Source organism: Theropithecus gelada, chromosome 5 (assembly GCF_003255815.1).
Source record: "Theropithecus gelada isolate Dixy chromosome 5, Tgel_1.0, whole genome shotgun sequence".
In the NCBI taxonomy this organism is placed as follows: domain Eukaryota; kingdom Metazoa; phylum Chordata; class Mammalia; order Primates; family Cercopithecidae; genus Theropithecus; species Theropithecus gelada.
Window position 1 is genome coordinate 150351109 of NC_037672.1, and position 13993 is coordinate 150365101.

Genomic DNA, 13993 nt, shown 5'->3' on the forward strand with positions numbered 1-13993 from the left:
TATATCTTTACAGTGTTCATTGTTTCCTTATGATTAGTTAATTTTTAAATGGAATATTCCCTTTATTAGAAGATACAAATTTTAAATTTTAACATAAACAAGGCCAGACTCAGTCGCTCATACCTGTAATCCCAACACTTGGGAAGTCAAGGCAGGAAGATTGCTTGAGCTCAGGAATTGGAGACCAGCCTGGGCAACATAGTGAGACCCCATCTCTACAAAAAATGAAAAATAAAAAAATTGGCTGGCATAGTGGTACATGCCTGTAGTTGTAGCTACTCAGGAGGCTGAGGCAGGAAGATGGCTTGTGCCTTGGAGATCATGATCACACCACTGCACTCCAGCGTGGGTGACAGAACAAGACTGTCACAAAGCATAACAAGGAAACAAAAACCCAAATAAATAAATAAATTATATGGCTTTTTTTTCTTTTTAAAGCAGAATGGAAATATAACCTTTTTTTCCCACAACATAGTGCATGAATTTTGATAAAGCAGTAGACTGATCTAGTTGCTTTTGCTCTTGTCTCTCTCTCATTCTCTATTCCTTGGCATTCTTTCCCATCTGTGAACGTCTCTGTATTCCTCCTTTAATGCTACGACATTTTTTTAATTTCTAAAAAAGAGTAAGTCAGAATTCCAATGCAGCCAGCTTGAATCAGTCATTCTGTGTCTTATGAATAGTCAGTTCCTCCAGGCAATGAATTAGCCCTTTAGAAAACGTTGGTATTATTTTTCTCAATCCTGATTATCTGTATAGGTGACCTGGAATGCATTTAAGGGAAGCATTGTGTCAGTTCCTCAGATCTAAAGATGGAATCCTAGGCTGGGTGTGGTGGCTTGTAATTCCAGCACTTTGGGAGGACAAGGCAGGAGGATCACTTGAGCCCAGGAGTTTGAGACTAGCCAAGGAGTGAGACCTTGTCTCTACAAAAAAAAATTAAAAATTAGGCATAGTGGTGCATGCCTATAGTCCCAGCTACTCAGGACGCTCAGGTAGGAGGATTGCCTGAACCCTGCATTTCAAGGCTGTAGTGAGCCATGATCATGCGACTGCATTCCAGCCTGAGCAACAGAGTAAGACCCTGTCTCAAAAAATGAATAAATAAGGATGAAATCCTGTTTTTACTGATTATAAGTAGTTTTTATTGTTGCAGCTGCAGTTTTGTTCTGGGTTACTGAGTTTTTAAAAATTATTATTCGCTTTAGTGAAATTTGGAAGTGGATTTGTTAAAGTATGTAATTGTGGCACGAGATTTTTCTCAGCTGCTTTGCCAACTGGAAACCTCCACAGCCAGCAGCACCGCACTAGCCCCAATCTGGGCCTTCCTCAGCCCCAGGCCTGCTGCTGGAGGTACCCTGCCCACTCAGCCCACCTGTGTTACAGCTTGTACTCCATTTGGCAGTTCCCGAGCTCTTGTTCTGCTTCCAAGAAGAACAAGAATACCCTGACAATTGAAGGGTAAGAATGGACAGAGAAGAATTTCATTGAGCGACAGAACAGGTCTCATTGGAGAGGGATCTTAGGGGATGGTCCCCCCACCCCATAGTCCGATGGTTTCTTTCCCAATGTGGCTGAGTCGGGGGCTTTTATAAAAAGGGCACAGAATAGGGGAGTGCATACTGATTGGTTTGTGAGTATGCAAAGAAAGACTAAAGGCACCACTGAAAGGTGAGCACAGCAATATAGAAAACCAATTATGAAAGGGTAGGTATATGTAAAATAGGTGAAGGGTGGGGATCAGAGGAAAGCCACCAAATAGGAAGATGGGTTCTCAATCTAGTCTGTGGATTTAATTTGTAGTTTGGCTTTCAGGCTTTAAACTGTCTTTGGCTTGGAGGTGGGGTTTCACCAGGGACCCACCCCTATCTGCCTAGGCATTTGTCTGCCTCCTGCCATTATCAGTTGCATTATAGAATGTTGAAGACTTTGCTCTTTAAAGGAATATTATGATAAATACCTTTTTATTGTTTATTAATTTTTTTTTTGAGATGAAGTCTTGCTCTGTCACCCAGGCTGGAGTGCAGTGGTGCGATCTTGGCTCACTACAACCTCCGCCTTCTGGGTTCAAGCAGTTCTCCTGCCTCAGTCTCCTGAGTAGCTGGGATTACAGGTGTATGCCACCACACCCAGCTAATTTTTGTATTTTTAGTAGTTACGGGGTTTCACCATGTTGGTCAGGCTGGTCTCGAACACCTGACCTCAAGTGATCCACCCGCCTTGGCCTCTCAAAGTGCTAGGATTACTGGTGTGAGCCACTGCGCCCAGCCCATGCCTTTTTAAAAATACAGGCTATCACCTCTCTATTTTTGTAAATGTGAACTTTTGTATTTCTTTTAAAGACAAACATTAAGATGTTTTCTTGTTCGGGCTACAGCATTTAGCAGTAATTCATCTTTGCTTGTGAACTAGATAACATTTTTCTATATATAAATATCCTGTGTGTTTTAGTTGAGTTTGTTACTATAAGAAAATAGATTCCTGTTTAGTTCACTAATTATCAGAAGTGTGGTGTCCCCAACTAGCAGCATCACCTGGGAACATGCTAGAAATGCACGTTATTGGACCCCACTGCAGATGTGCTATTCAGAAACTTGGGAGGTAGAGCCCAGCAACCTGTGCCTTAAAAAGCCCTTTGGGTTCCACTATATGCTAAAGTTTGGTAACTACTGGTTCAGATAGTTGATACAGTGACTAGAAATCTCAGCTTTTATCACATGAGGGCTGCATTTGGTTTATTTCCAAGGTATAGGTTCGGAACTATGGCAGTAGTGCAACTATAGATGAAAAGCTGATAGCATGGGCGGCCCCACAAGAGTTGCTTTCATTGTTTGTTTCCAGTGGTTGGGATTTTAAGAACTATGCAGTGAGCCAAGAGTCCTTCACTACTGAGTTGAACCAAATTATTTCAGTACTTAGGATAATTAGCAGAAGCTTTTCCTTTAATAACATCATTTGGATTGTGCCTCCCTCTATTACCAAGATACTTAAAATGACAAGTTATGAATTCCATGCTTCACATTTGAAATATGTAAGATTATTTTTGTAATTAAGAAATTTCTGAATGAGCTGTTTTTCAAATGCTTTTAAGTTGTAAGTAATTCCAAACAGATGTATAGTACCTGAAAGACTCTTAATTAATATAATTAAGGTATATATCCTGGCTGGGTGTGGTGGCTCACGCCTGTAATCCCAGCACTCTGGGAAGCCCAGGTACATGAATTGCTCGAGCCCAGGAGTGCAAGACCAGCCTGGGCGACATGGCAAAGTTCCATCTCTACAAAAAAAATAAAAAAATTAGCCGGGCGTGGTAGCATGTGTCTGTGGTTCCAGCTACTTGGGAGGCTGACGTAGGAGGATTGCTTGAGCCCGGAAGGCAAAGGTTGCAGTGAGCCGAGACCCGGCCACTGCATTCCAGCCCCTTTCTCAAAAAAAAAAAAAAAAAAAAAAGTGTATATATACGTATGTGTGTATATATATAAAATGTCCTTAAAATGTCCTTTCATTATTGTCTTTTATATAATTAGTAACTGTTTGGATAGTGTCTGTCTGGTTATTTTAAAAACATTTTTAATGGAAAAATGTTATGCTAAAATATGTGTGTTTTTTTAATTGGAAAAAATTATTTACTCCTAAATTTAAATGTTATGTATATATTTTAATTATTTCAGGCAGGTCCTTCAGGGTGGAATATTAACTTCTATTTTATTTATTTTTTTTTATTTTGAGATAGAGTCTCACCCTGTTGCCCAGGCTGGAGTGCAGTGGTATGATCTCAGCTTATTGCAACTTCCACCTCCCAGGTTCAAGCGATTCTTGTGCCTCAGCCTCTCAAGTAGCTGGGATTATAGGTGTTCGCCACCACTCCTGGCTGATTTTTGTATTTTTAGTAGAGACAGAGTTTCCCCATGTTGGTCAGGCTAATGTTAACTTTTAAAATATGACTTTATTTTATAAATAGGAGCTCTTTTTTAAAAGAACTAGATCTTCGGCCGAGTGTGGTGGCTCACGCCTGTAATCCCAGCACTTTGGGAGGCTGAGGTGGGTGGATTGCTTGAGGTCAGGAGTTCGAGACCAGCCTGGCCAACATGGTCAAACCCAATCTCTACTCTCTACTAAAAGTACGAAAAATTAGTCGGATGTGGTGGTGGGTGCCTGTAATCCCAGCTACTCCGGAGGCTGAGGCAGGAGAATCACTGGAACCTGGGAGGCAGAGGTTACAGTGAGCCAAGGTAGTGCCATTGCACTCCAGCTTGAGCAAGAAGAGAGAAACTCCATCTTAAAAATATATGTATACAGCGGATTTTTTTTTTAACTTAGGAATATAATTACTTGCAAGGAGAGGTATAACTGGTTTGTAGTGGTGTCTGCCTGGCATTATCTATAGATCTTATTCATGCCATGGATTAGAATCAGTGACTGGAGAGCTGTTAAAGGAAAGCTTACAACGGTCCCTTTATGCGTACTGAGACGTGAAAGATTTCCCAAAGCAAGGGTAAACTTACCAACTTTTTGAAGATAGTATTTCTGAATTTCAAGCAAAAAAAGGATATCTAAATACTATCCACTCTCTACATATGACTAGATCATATTGTGAACAGTTTTGTGTGTGTGTGTGTGTGTGTGTTTTTTCGGGGTGGGGGAGCAGTTTGTTTTTTGAGATGGAGTCTCGCTCTGTCACCCAGGCTGGAGTGCAGTGGTGGGATCTTGGCTTACTGCAAGCTCCACCTCCCGGGTTCATGCCATTCTCCCGCCTCAGCCTCCGGAGTAGCTGGGACTACAGGTGCCTGCCATCACGCCCGGCTAATTTTGTTTTTGTATTTTTAGTAGAGACAAGGTTTCACCATCTTAGCCAGGATGGTCTCGATCTTCTGACCTCGTGATCCGCCCGCCTCGGCCTCCCAAAGTGCTGGGATTAGTGTGAGCCACCACGCCCGGCTGTGAACAGTTAGTTTTTTATAATCAGCCAACAGAAATTAAATCCATCCAATTATTAAATATTTTCTAAATGTTTGTAATTCAAGAATGAGGGAGGAGTGAAATATTTTTTAAGACGGTCCTTACCCAATCAAATGAATCTGTAATTTCTAACTAGTTTATAGCAAAAGATGTGGAGAATTTAGTATTCAGAATTTCCTGTGATTATTTGTTTACTTGTAGACCCAGGTGAGATTAACAAAATTGAGACAAGAAGCCAACACTCTGAAATTAACCAGTCCTTTTTGATGTATAGGCCTACCCACATGCTAATCAACATTCAATATCTGTAGTCTGTTTATGCTGGTGTTATTTAATCCATTTCCACATACAACTTATCTACTTTCTAAGCTGAGTAAAAAGTTTAAACTGATGACTTTTAAGATATATAAAACAGGCTGAGCAACAGGGCACACACCTGTGATCCCAGCATGTTGGGAGGCTGAGGTCGGAAGATTGCTTGAGCCTGGAGGTTCAAGACCAGCCTGGGCAACATGGCAAAACTCCATCTCTAGAAAAAATTTTTAAAATAGCTGATTGTGGTGGTGCACACCTGCAGTCCCAGCTACTGGGAGGTGGAGGTTGGAGGATGGCTTGAGCCTGGGAGGCAAAGGTTGCAGGGAGTCGTGATCATGACACTGCACTCCAGCCTAGGCACTGGAGTGAGACACTATCTCAAGAATAAAAAGAGAAAAAGATATAAAACATATCTAAACTTGGCAACAGGCTAGCAGATTTTTTTCTTGAGAACATGATATGTAACTATGCAGTTCCTTGTGAAGTACTTTATGTAATAATAATAAGTGACAAATTTATTATTGACAGTGAAATAGGTCAGGTATTTTGAAAAGACTTTAGTCGGAAGTGAAGTGAAATTTGCAGAGACAATTTATAGAAAAGAGATTTTTTTGGATTTTCAAATTCAGTTTCTTTTTTGTTTCTTTTTTTTTTTTTTTAGTAGCTGGGACTACAGGGTCATGCCATCACACTTGGCTAAATTTTTTTGTATTTGTTGAGATGGGGCTTTGCCGTGTTGCCCAGGCCGGTCTCCACCTCGTGGGGTCATGCGATCTGCCTGCCTTGGCCTCTCAAAGTGCTGGGATTACAGGCATGAGTCACCGTGCCTGGCCTTCAAGTTCAATTTCTAACTAAATAATAGACCTCAAGTTACTTGGAGTAGGAGTGGGGAACCTAATAAATAGAGACTATGTGGAAAAGATTAGAGGCATGATATTTGTTTCATGTATTGGCATGGAATAAAAAGAAAATGTTTTTTAAACTTTTTTTTTTCCAGTGTACCCTAATGATTAATGGTCTTTGGTTTTCTTCAGATTGGAGAAATTAGTTCCCAGTATAGTGTTTGACTTTGTTTTCTTTTTTTGTTTTTTTTTTGAGACAGGGTCTTGCTCTGTCACCAGGCTGGAGTGCAGTGGCCCTATCTCGGCTCACTGCAACCTCAGCCTCTCAAGTAGCTGGGACTACAGGCGTGCACCACCACGCTCAGCTCATGTTTGTATTTTTAGTAGAGACGGGGTTTCACCATGTTGACCAGGATGGTCTCCATCTCTTGACCTCGTGATCCACTCGCCTTGGTCTCCCAAAGTGCTGGGATTACGAGCCACTGCACCCGGCCAACTTTGTTTTCATAAACTACTACATGACTACATGGCAGTTTGTCTTAGCAAGCTATTTTATTTGTTTTTGATTCTCTAGTTGTCTGAGGGAAGCCAAAAGCATGCAAGCCTGCAGAAAAGCATTGAAAAAGCTAAAATTGGCCGATGTGAAACGGTAAGTTTGTGTCTATAGATTCTTTTAATAATGGCAATTCTACATATTAGAGTAAGGACACAGAGCTTCCTGTAAGGAGGATGCATTTCTACCAGAAGAAAAGGAGATCATAGCCAAGGATATGAACGTTTGACCCAGTAGGATTCACTAATTGTGAGTCTAGATTTTGTTATTATTATATATGGTAGCATAGCATAGAAACATAAACCCTAGAGCCAGACTGCCTGGGTTTGAAAGTCTCCTAAATTCTGTTTTCACTTTTCTCTGTTGCAAAATGGGGAATAATAAAATCTATTATACTTCATTGGGTTATTGTATGGATTAAACTAGTTAATATTTGCAAAGCCCCTTGAAGAGGACCTGGTACATGGTAAGCCCTGTATAAATGTTTATGTAAATTTTTAAGAGTCTTTTAAAAAAAATTGTATAGAACAAACTGAAAACCATCAACATAGTATCTTTGTGGCCTTGTAATATTTAAAAATTTTTTAAATAAATATTGACCTTTTTTTTTAAAGTGCAATATTTTTCTAAGTATTAGGTTAGAGATTTTAAAAAATCATTTTACTTTCTATTTTCATCATTATCTGAACTATAGACTTATGACTTTAAAAAATATTGAAGATCAACATGAGCCACTAAGCATTTCATCTGGGCCTCTATTTGTATCACTTGATTGGGAAAGAAAGCAACTGGAAAACTTGTCACATAGTAGAAAGGGATATAGCAAAGGTTTACAGTGGCTTTATGCTTTCAAAGTTATTTCACATATATTGTTTTATGTGAATCATCAGCACAATCACAGATAGGAATTGGAGAATAGTCGTTTCTAAAGAATATTCAAGGAAAAGTAAATTCTGGGCATAACCTGAAGCTGTTCTATTTCTTCCTCAGTTGACAATAGCAACTACCACTTTATTTGATCCTTTTGTTTGTTTTTTTAAACACTGGCAATAACTTGTAGAACCACCTTCAACTAATGGTGACATACACTTACCCTGAAGTTGTCAGCCAGTCTACTGTTAATCCACTGAAACAAGTACACCTTGCAGGGAAAAACCCATCAGCAAACATAGTTGCTGCCTGCAGATATCAGAAGAGCTTAATGGTTCAGAAATGTTCCTAAGAAAGATGAAGTCTTGTGCTCATCCTGATCTTACCAGCCAGGACTTTTCAGAACTACCTAGCGCCTATCTGCTAGATATTATTCTTGATGATGGTGGTGATCCTGCTGTTGGTAAAGAAGAAAAATAGCTAACATGTGTATTCTGCTTACTCTGAGCCAGGCAACTACTGTTCTAAATGCATTTTGTGTATTTATGGAATCCTACCAGCAGTCTAGGGAGGTGGCTACCGTTACTGTCTCCATTTTGCTTTTTGAGGAACTGGAGGCACAAACAGGTTAAATAATTTGGCAAAGATCTCAATGATAGTGACTGTCTAAGATTGTTTCAATGCGTGATACCTGGAGAACTATCATTGTATTCACAATGGATGTTCACCACTCTGCTTCTCCTGTCTTTTTTTCTCCTCTTGATTTTGTTTTGTTTTGTGGTTTGTGTTTTAGAGATGGAGTATCTCTGTATTGCCCAGGCTGCCCTTGAACTCCTGGGCTCAAGTGATCCCCCTGCCTCAGCCTCCTGAGTATCCGGTACTACAGGCAGGCGCCACCACACTTGGTGACAGTGTTCCTTTTGAAGCATGTATAATTTGGGTATTGATGGCAAATAATGACTTAGCTTCTTATATTCTAGTTATTTTAAAATCTCCCCTGAGCTGTGAAGTATGATATACACTAACCATGTGTGGCTATTTATATTTAAATAAAAATTAGCTAGAGTTAAATTTAGTTTCTCAGTCATAGTAGCCACATTGCATATATTGAGTAGCCACATGTAGTGGGTCTTGCAGTGAAGAGTGCAGATCTAGAAAGTTTTCCTCACTGCTGAGAGTTCTGTTGGGGCGTGCTGCTTCTGAGCGTGCTGCTCTGTATACGCAGTCTCTTGTACAAATGCTAGCAAAGGAACTGTCTTCGCTTTGGAACCAAACGAAACAGCTAAAAGCAAAGTAGAAAAATACAAATAAAAAATATAAGGTAGTTGGGAACCTTACAAGTCGTGTTAAGCAGTTTGAACTTTACTTGATTTTGCCTCGGATTTATCCTATGATTCTGTACTATAATCTTTGCGAACATTTGGTTTTTGTTTGGGCTTTTCAGGTTTCAGAAATACAAAATGAATACTTATAGCACTATGACTTCCACCTGCTAGTGAGAAATATGGCTAGACATTTCAAATGGTTTTTATTGGATTATATTGTATTTTGAAGCTTTATTCTGGTTTACCTTTAAAGAATAGGTAGTGGGAGGCCTCAAGCTACAATTGTGTTATTTCTTTAAATGTATATAAAATATTAAGGATATATTAAAATATTCTTAAAAATTGAAAAATTGTCTAGAACACTGTTAAAGATAATTGTATAATGATCAATGTTGTCTTAAAATGTTACTTACATATGTAGCCTTGTGAAACTACTCAAAAAGTAGTATAATTTTTTTCTCTAACATACGATGACATGGTCATCTTAGAGTTCTAACATGAACCTCTCACCTATTTGTGAGCATTCTATTCTGCATATTAACTCCCATTTAGTTATTCAATATATATTAAAGATGCTTGAGATTTCAGGAAAGATGAGAATTGAGCTTGTTCTTATACTGTGACTATCTGTGTATGTATGCTTATATATATAATATCAAAAGTCTAATGCACATCATTTATGAGAAATAAAATGAAATTGTTATAAAATGTATTACCTTACAACATACAGAATTTTGTCTTAATTGAACATAAAACTATTTGGAATGCAGGAAGAGCGAACCAGGCTAGCAAAAGAGCTTTCATCACTTCGAGACCAAAGGGAACAGCTAAAGGCAGAAGTAGAAAAATACAAAGATTGTGATCCACAAGTCGTGGAAGAAATACGTAAGTTTGTATCATATCTTAGGGGTCTTTAACTTTGATAATGAAAAATACTTTATATTTCTAGTTGCCTGCTAACCATTCTCCATATACATGAGAAAATAAAACCAGTTAAGATAGTATTCTGTTTGTAGTACTCTAATTTTGTATTTGTAACATAGTAGGAAAATATTGCTTTAGTATCGCCATTAAGAAGTCTGAATGTGCCGGGCATGTTGGCTTATACCTGTAATCCCAGCACTTTGGGAGGCTGAGATGGGTGGATTGCTTGAGCTCAGGAGTTCAAGACTAGCCTGGCCAGCATAGTGAAATCCCATCTCTACCAAAAAAAACACAAAAATTAGCCAAGCGTGGTGACACATGCCTGTAGTCCCAGCTACTTGGGAGGCTGGGATGGGAGAATCCCTCAAGCCCAGGAGGTTGAAGCTGCAGTGTGCTATACGTGCCATTGCACTCCAGCCTGGGTGACAAAGTAGGACTCTGTCTCCAAAAAAAAAAAAAAGTCTTAATGTTAGAGCATTGAATAGTGACAACTGTGAAATTATAAGCATTTTAAAATTAAGGAAGATGTGTGGGGTAGAAGGATAAAGACATAAAATACAAGCTTAGAGAACTGAGGAGTCAGAAAAAAAGCTAATTTGGCCTGAAGAACTTTGATTCTGTAAAGAAATCTGTCATTATCTTCTAGGAAAAATGCTACCATAAGTAGAAGAGTTTGCAAGTTGCAGAAAATCAGTCTGTACATTGAGTTGCCTTTTAAATATACCAGTGATTTTTTTCCTTCTTTTAAACCAGAGTCCCCAGAGCTTTGTTTTAAATAATGTTTATATATTTTTTAAAAGATAGAAATGTGAATATTTGAGGAGATAAAAGAGTATATTATAAAGACAAAGCATTTAATTACTTGGGAAAATATAACTTTTTAAATATTTTTCTGTCTTAGCCTGTCTTATGTTTAGGAAACTGTACCAAGTGAAACTTACAGAAAAGCTAATACTATAGTGTGTGATAGAAGGCTTTGAAAGACATGGAAAATATTTGGTATGTTAAAATTAACCTGAGGATAGTTTGATTGCAACTAAGCTGGCCTAGTCCTTGGCAGTGGCCTTTACGATTAAAGAATTTTTAAGCAGTTCAGTTAATGTAAATCTGAAGTTAAACTTCATATTAGAGACAGGTCGCTGCTTTGCACAACTCCAGGAGGCACCATTCACATATATGGAGTACATCGCCTAGATGGTGATATGTAGTGCCACTGGTTCAGCTGATTACCCTGGGTGATTTTCAAAGAGAGGCGGAGGTAGAATAACTCCCTGAGCCAGTCATTCTCTGTAAATTAAGTATTTGGGGAAACATGTCAGTTCTTTTATGCTGACCACAGATTCATTTGTCATCATCCTGCAGAAGAAAGTGCTAATCAAATCTACACCTACAAAAATAACCACCTTAATCTGTTTGAAAGTTTTAACTAATACCAGATGATCCTCAGTGAGCACAAGCACATCACAGCAGGAGAGTACCTCACAGGTAGAAGGTTACTACTAGGAAGCTAGGCCTGCATATGATTCATCTTCAAAAGGAAACAGACTGCTTGTTCAGGAGGACGTAGAACGTTGTGTACTTTATCTAGAGCACCTTCTCATTCTCTTGAAAGAGAACTTCAAGCACAGTTTCTTAATGAGGTTGAATACTTTCAGGTGATTTATTTTCAGGATAGCATGACTGTGCCCTCTAGCAGTTCATCATGAAAAATCTGACTTTCCACAATAACCAAATCTGACCCTTCATTTACTCTTTCTTGCCTTTTTTCCTGATTTCAGTTTTATGTGATTCTTGTACTTGGTGTACTACCTCTTTGCTTACCTGTTTCATTCTCTTTTATGTCTAGGACCTACAACTCTTAGGTATATTCAAAAAGACGCAAGCTTTTCCACTCCATGGTCCCTATTGTACTGCCACAGCTATTTCCTTGGACAGGTGACCCTCACTGACATCACCTCCAATTGTCTCCCCAGTCCTTTTCTTAATGTTGATACATTCTGCCCACTCAGGAATGAATAAAACCCTTATTTAGGCTTACTAAACTACTGTAACTTACAATGATAGTGACCCTGAGCCAGTGGATCACATTAAGGTTCAGGAAATTAACAGGGAATTGTGCCAGACCGATTCATGAAGTGGGGAAAACTTGTATTGTAGGCATGTTAATTTAAGATGTTGCCATTCCTTGTAGGTCTGATTCAAGTAGCACTTTTGGCAAACACATCACCTCTTAGGTAATAAAACTTCAGAAAAGAAGTTCAGGGTATACAAAGGATGGTGAACTTTCTGGAGGGTGGAATAACACAGTTGAGGAAGAGGCAGCAACTGAAATTTTAAACTGGTTGCCTGCATTCTGCTCTCAATTTTAACCCTTGAATTTATAACTTTGGTAATTTATTTCCCAACCCAAGGAAAACATGCCATTGTGAATGGGTATTACAGTATATGAGGTCTCACTGAGAGAACAAACCTGAAATTTTCTGGTTTTCAGTGAGATTTTTATATATTTTTTTTATTTTTTATTTTTTTGGAGACTGGGCCTTGCTCTGTCTCCCAGGCTGAAGTGCAATGCATGATCAGGGCTCACTGTAGCCTCAACCCCCCAAGCTCAAGTCGTTCTCCTACCTCAGCTTCCCAAGTAACTGAGACTACAGGCACGTGCCACCACATCCAGCTAGTTTACTTTTAATTTTATTTTTTAAAGAGATGATGTCTCGCTGTATTGTCCAGCTGGTTTCGAACTCCTGGCCTCAAGCAATTGTCTCCCTTTGGCCTCCCAAAGTGCTGGAATTATAGGTGTGATTCACCATGCTTGGCCTTTATCATTTTTCATCAACATCAGACTAGGTTATCTTTTAATAGTTATTTATGCAACCATGTAAATATGGATCCTGGAGAACTTGTAATGGAGTCTATTAGAGATATATTAATTTTTGACTGGGGAATGAGAGAGTAAGAATCCTTCCTTCCTGGCTTTGTGCATTTTTACAAATTTATGAAAGATTATCATCTTTTTTGCCAGACACAGTGGCTCATGCCTGTAATCCCAGCACTTTGGGAGGCCAAGGCAGTAAGATAGCTTTAGGCTAGGAGTTTGAGATTAGCCTGGGCAAGAGAGAGAGACCCTATCTCTACAAACAATTTAAAATTAGCTGGTCAGGCTGGCATGCACTGTAGTCAAGTTTTCTTCCTCCAGTTTTATTACCTTTCTACTTGAGAGGCTGAGATGGGAAGATTGCTTGCACCCAGTAGTTCAAGGCTGCAGTGAGCTAGGGTCGTGCCACTATATTCCAGCCTGGGCAACAGAGTGAGACCCTGTCTCTTGAAAAAGGATTAACATCTAGCAAGATAAAATTCATTATGTCTGGCATATAAGCAAAGACTACCAGGCCTGGAGAGAAGTGGGAAAACATGATCTATAATGAGCAGAATACTCCATCAATCAAAATTGACCCAGAAATTAGGATCAGAAGACCAGAACATTTAAAAAGTTATTATAACTGTATTCCATATGTTCAAAAAGTTAAGTGGAAATAGAGAAGATATAAAAAAGACCCAGGTCAAACTTTTGGACATGAAAAACTACAATGTCTAACCTGAAAAATATACTATGGTGATTACCAGCAGATTAAATTTTGCAGAAGAAAGAATTGGTGTTAGTTGAAGATACAGCAATAGAAACATCCAAAATGAAACACAGAAAATAAAGAATTTTAAAAATACTAAAATGGGGCCAGGCGCAGTGGCTCACTCCTATAATTCCAGAACTTTGGGAGGTTAAGGTGGGTGGATCACTTGAGCCCAGGAGTTCGAGGCCAGCCTGGACAGCATATGGAGTCCTTGACTCATGTATAAATTAAAAACTTTAAAAATATGAAAATGGCGGCCGGGCGCGGTGGCTCAAGCCTGTAATCCCAGCACTTTGGGAGGCCGAGACGGGTGGATCACGAGGTCAGGAGATCGAGACCATCCTGGCTAACACGGTGAAACCCCGTCTCTACTAAGAAATACAAAAAACTAGCCGGGCGAGGTGGCGGGCGCCTGTGGTCCCAGCTACTCCGGAGGCTGAGGCAGGAGAATGGCGTAAACCCAGGAGGCGGAGCTTGCAGTGAGCTGAGATCCGGCCACCGCACTCCAGCCTGGGCGACAGAGCCAGACTCAGTCTCAAAAAAAAAAAAAAAAAAAAAAAAAAAAAAAAAAAAAAA

The 13993-nt window shown here is 39.3% G+C and overlaps 1 protein-coding gene across 2 annotated transcripts in view; it reads left to right on the plus strand.

The window, feature by feature from the left end:
* Positions 1-13993, plus strand: part of MND1 (meiotic nuclear divisions 1) — a 74218-nt gene that overhangs the window by 46424 nt on the left and 13801 nt on the right. The window contains exons 5-6 of one of the 2 annotated variants that reach the window (XM_025385993.1): positions 6691-6765; positions 9635-9749. In XM_025385993.1, the coding sequence (XP_025241778.1) occupies positions 6691-6765; positions 9635-9749 (190 nt within the window). The remainder of the gene's footprint in view (positions 1-6690; positions 6766-9634; positions 9750-13993) is intronic. The other variant, XM_025385994.1, reaches the window with a different exon arrangement.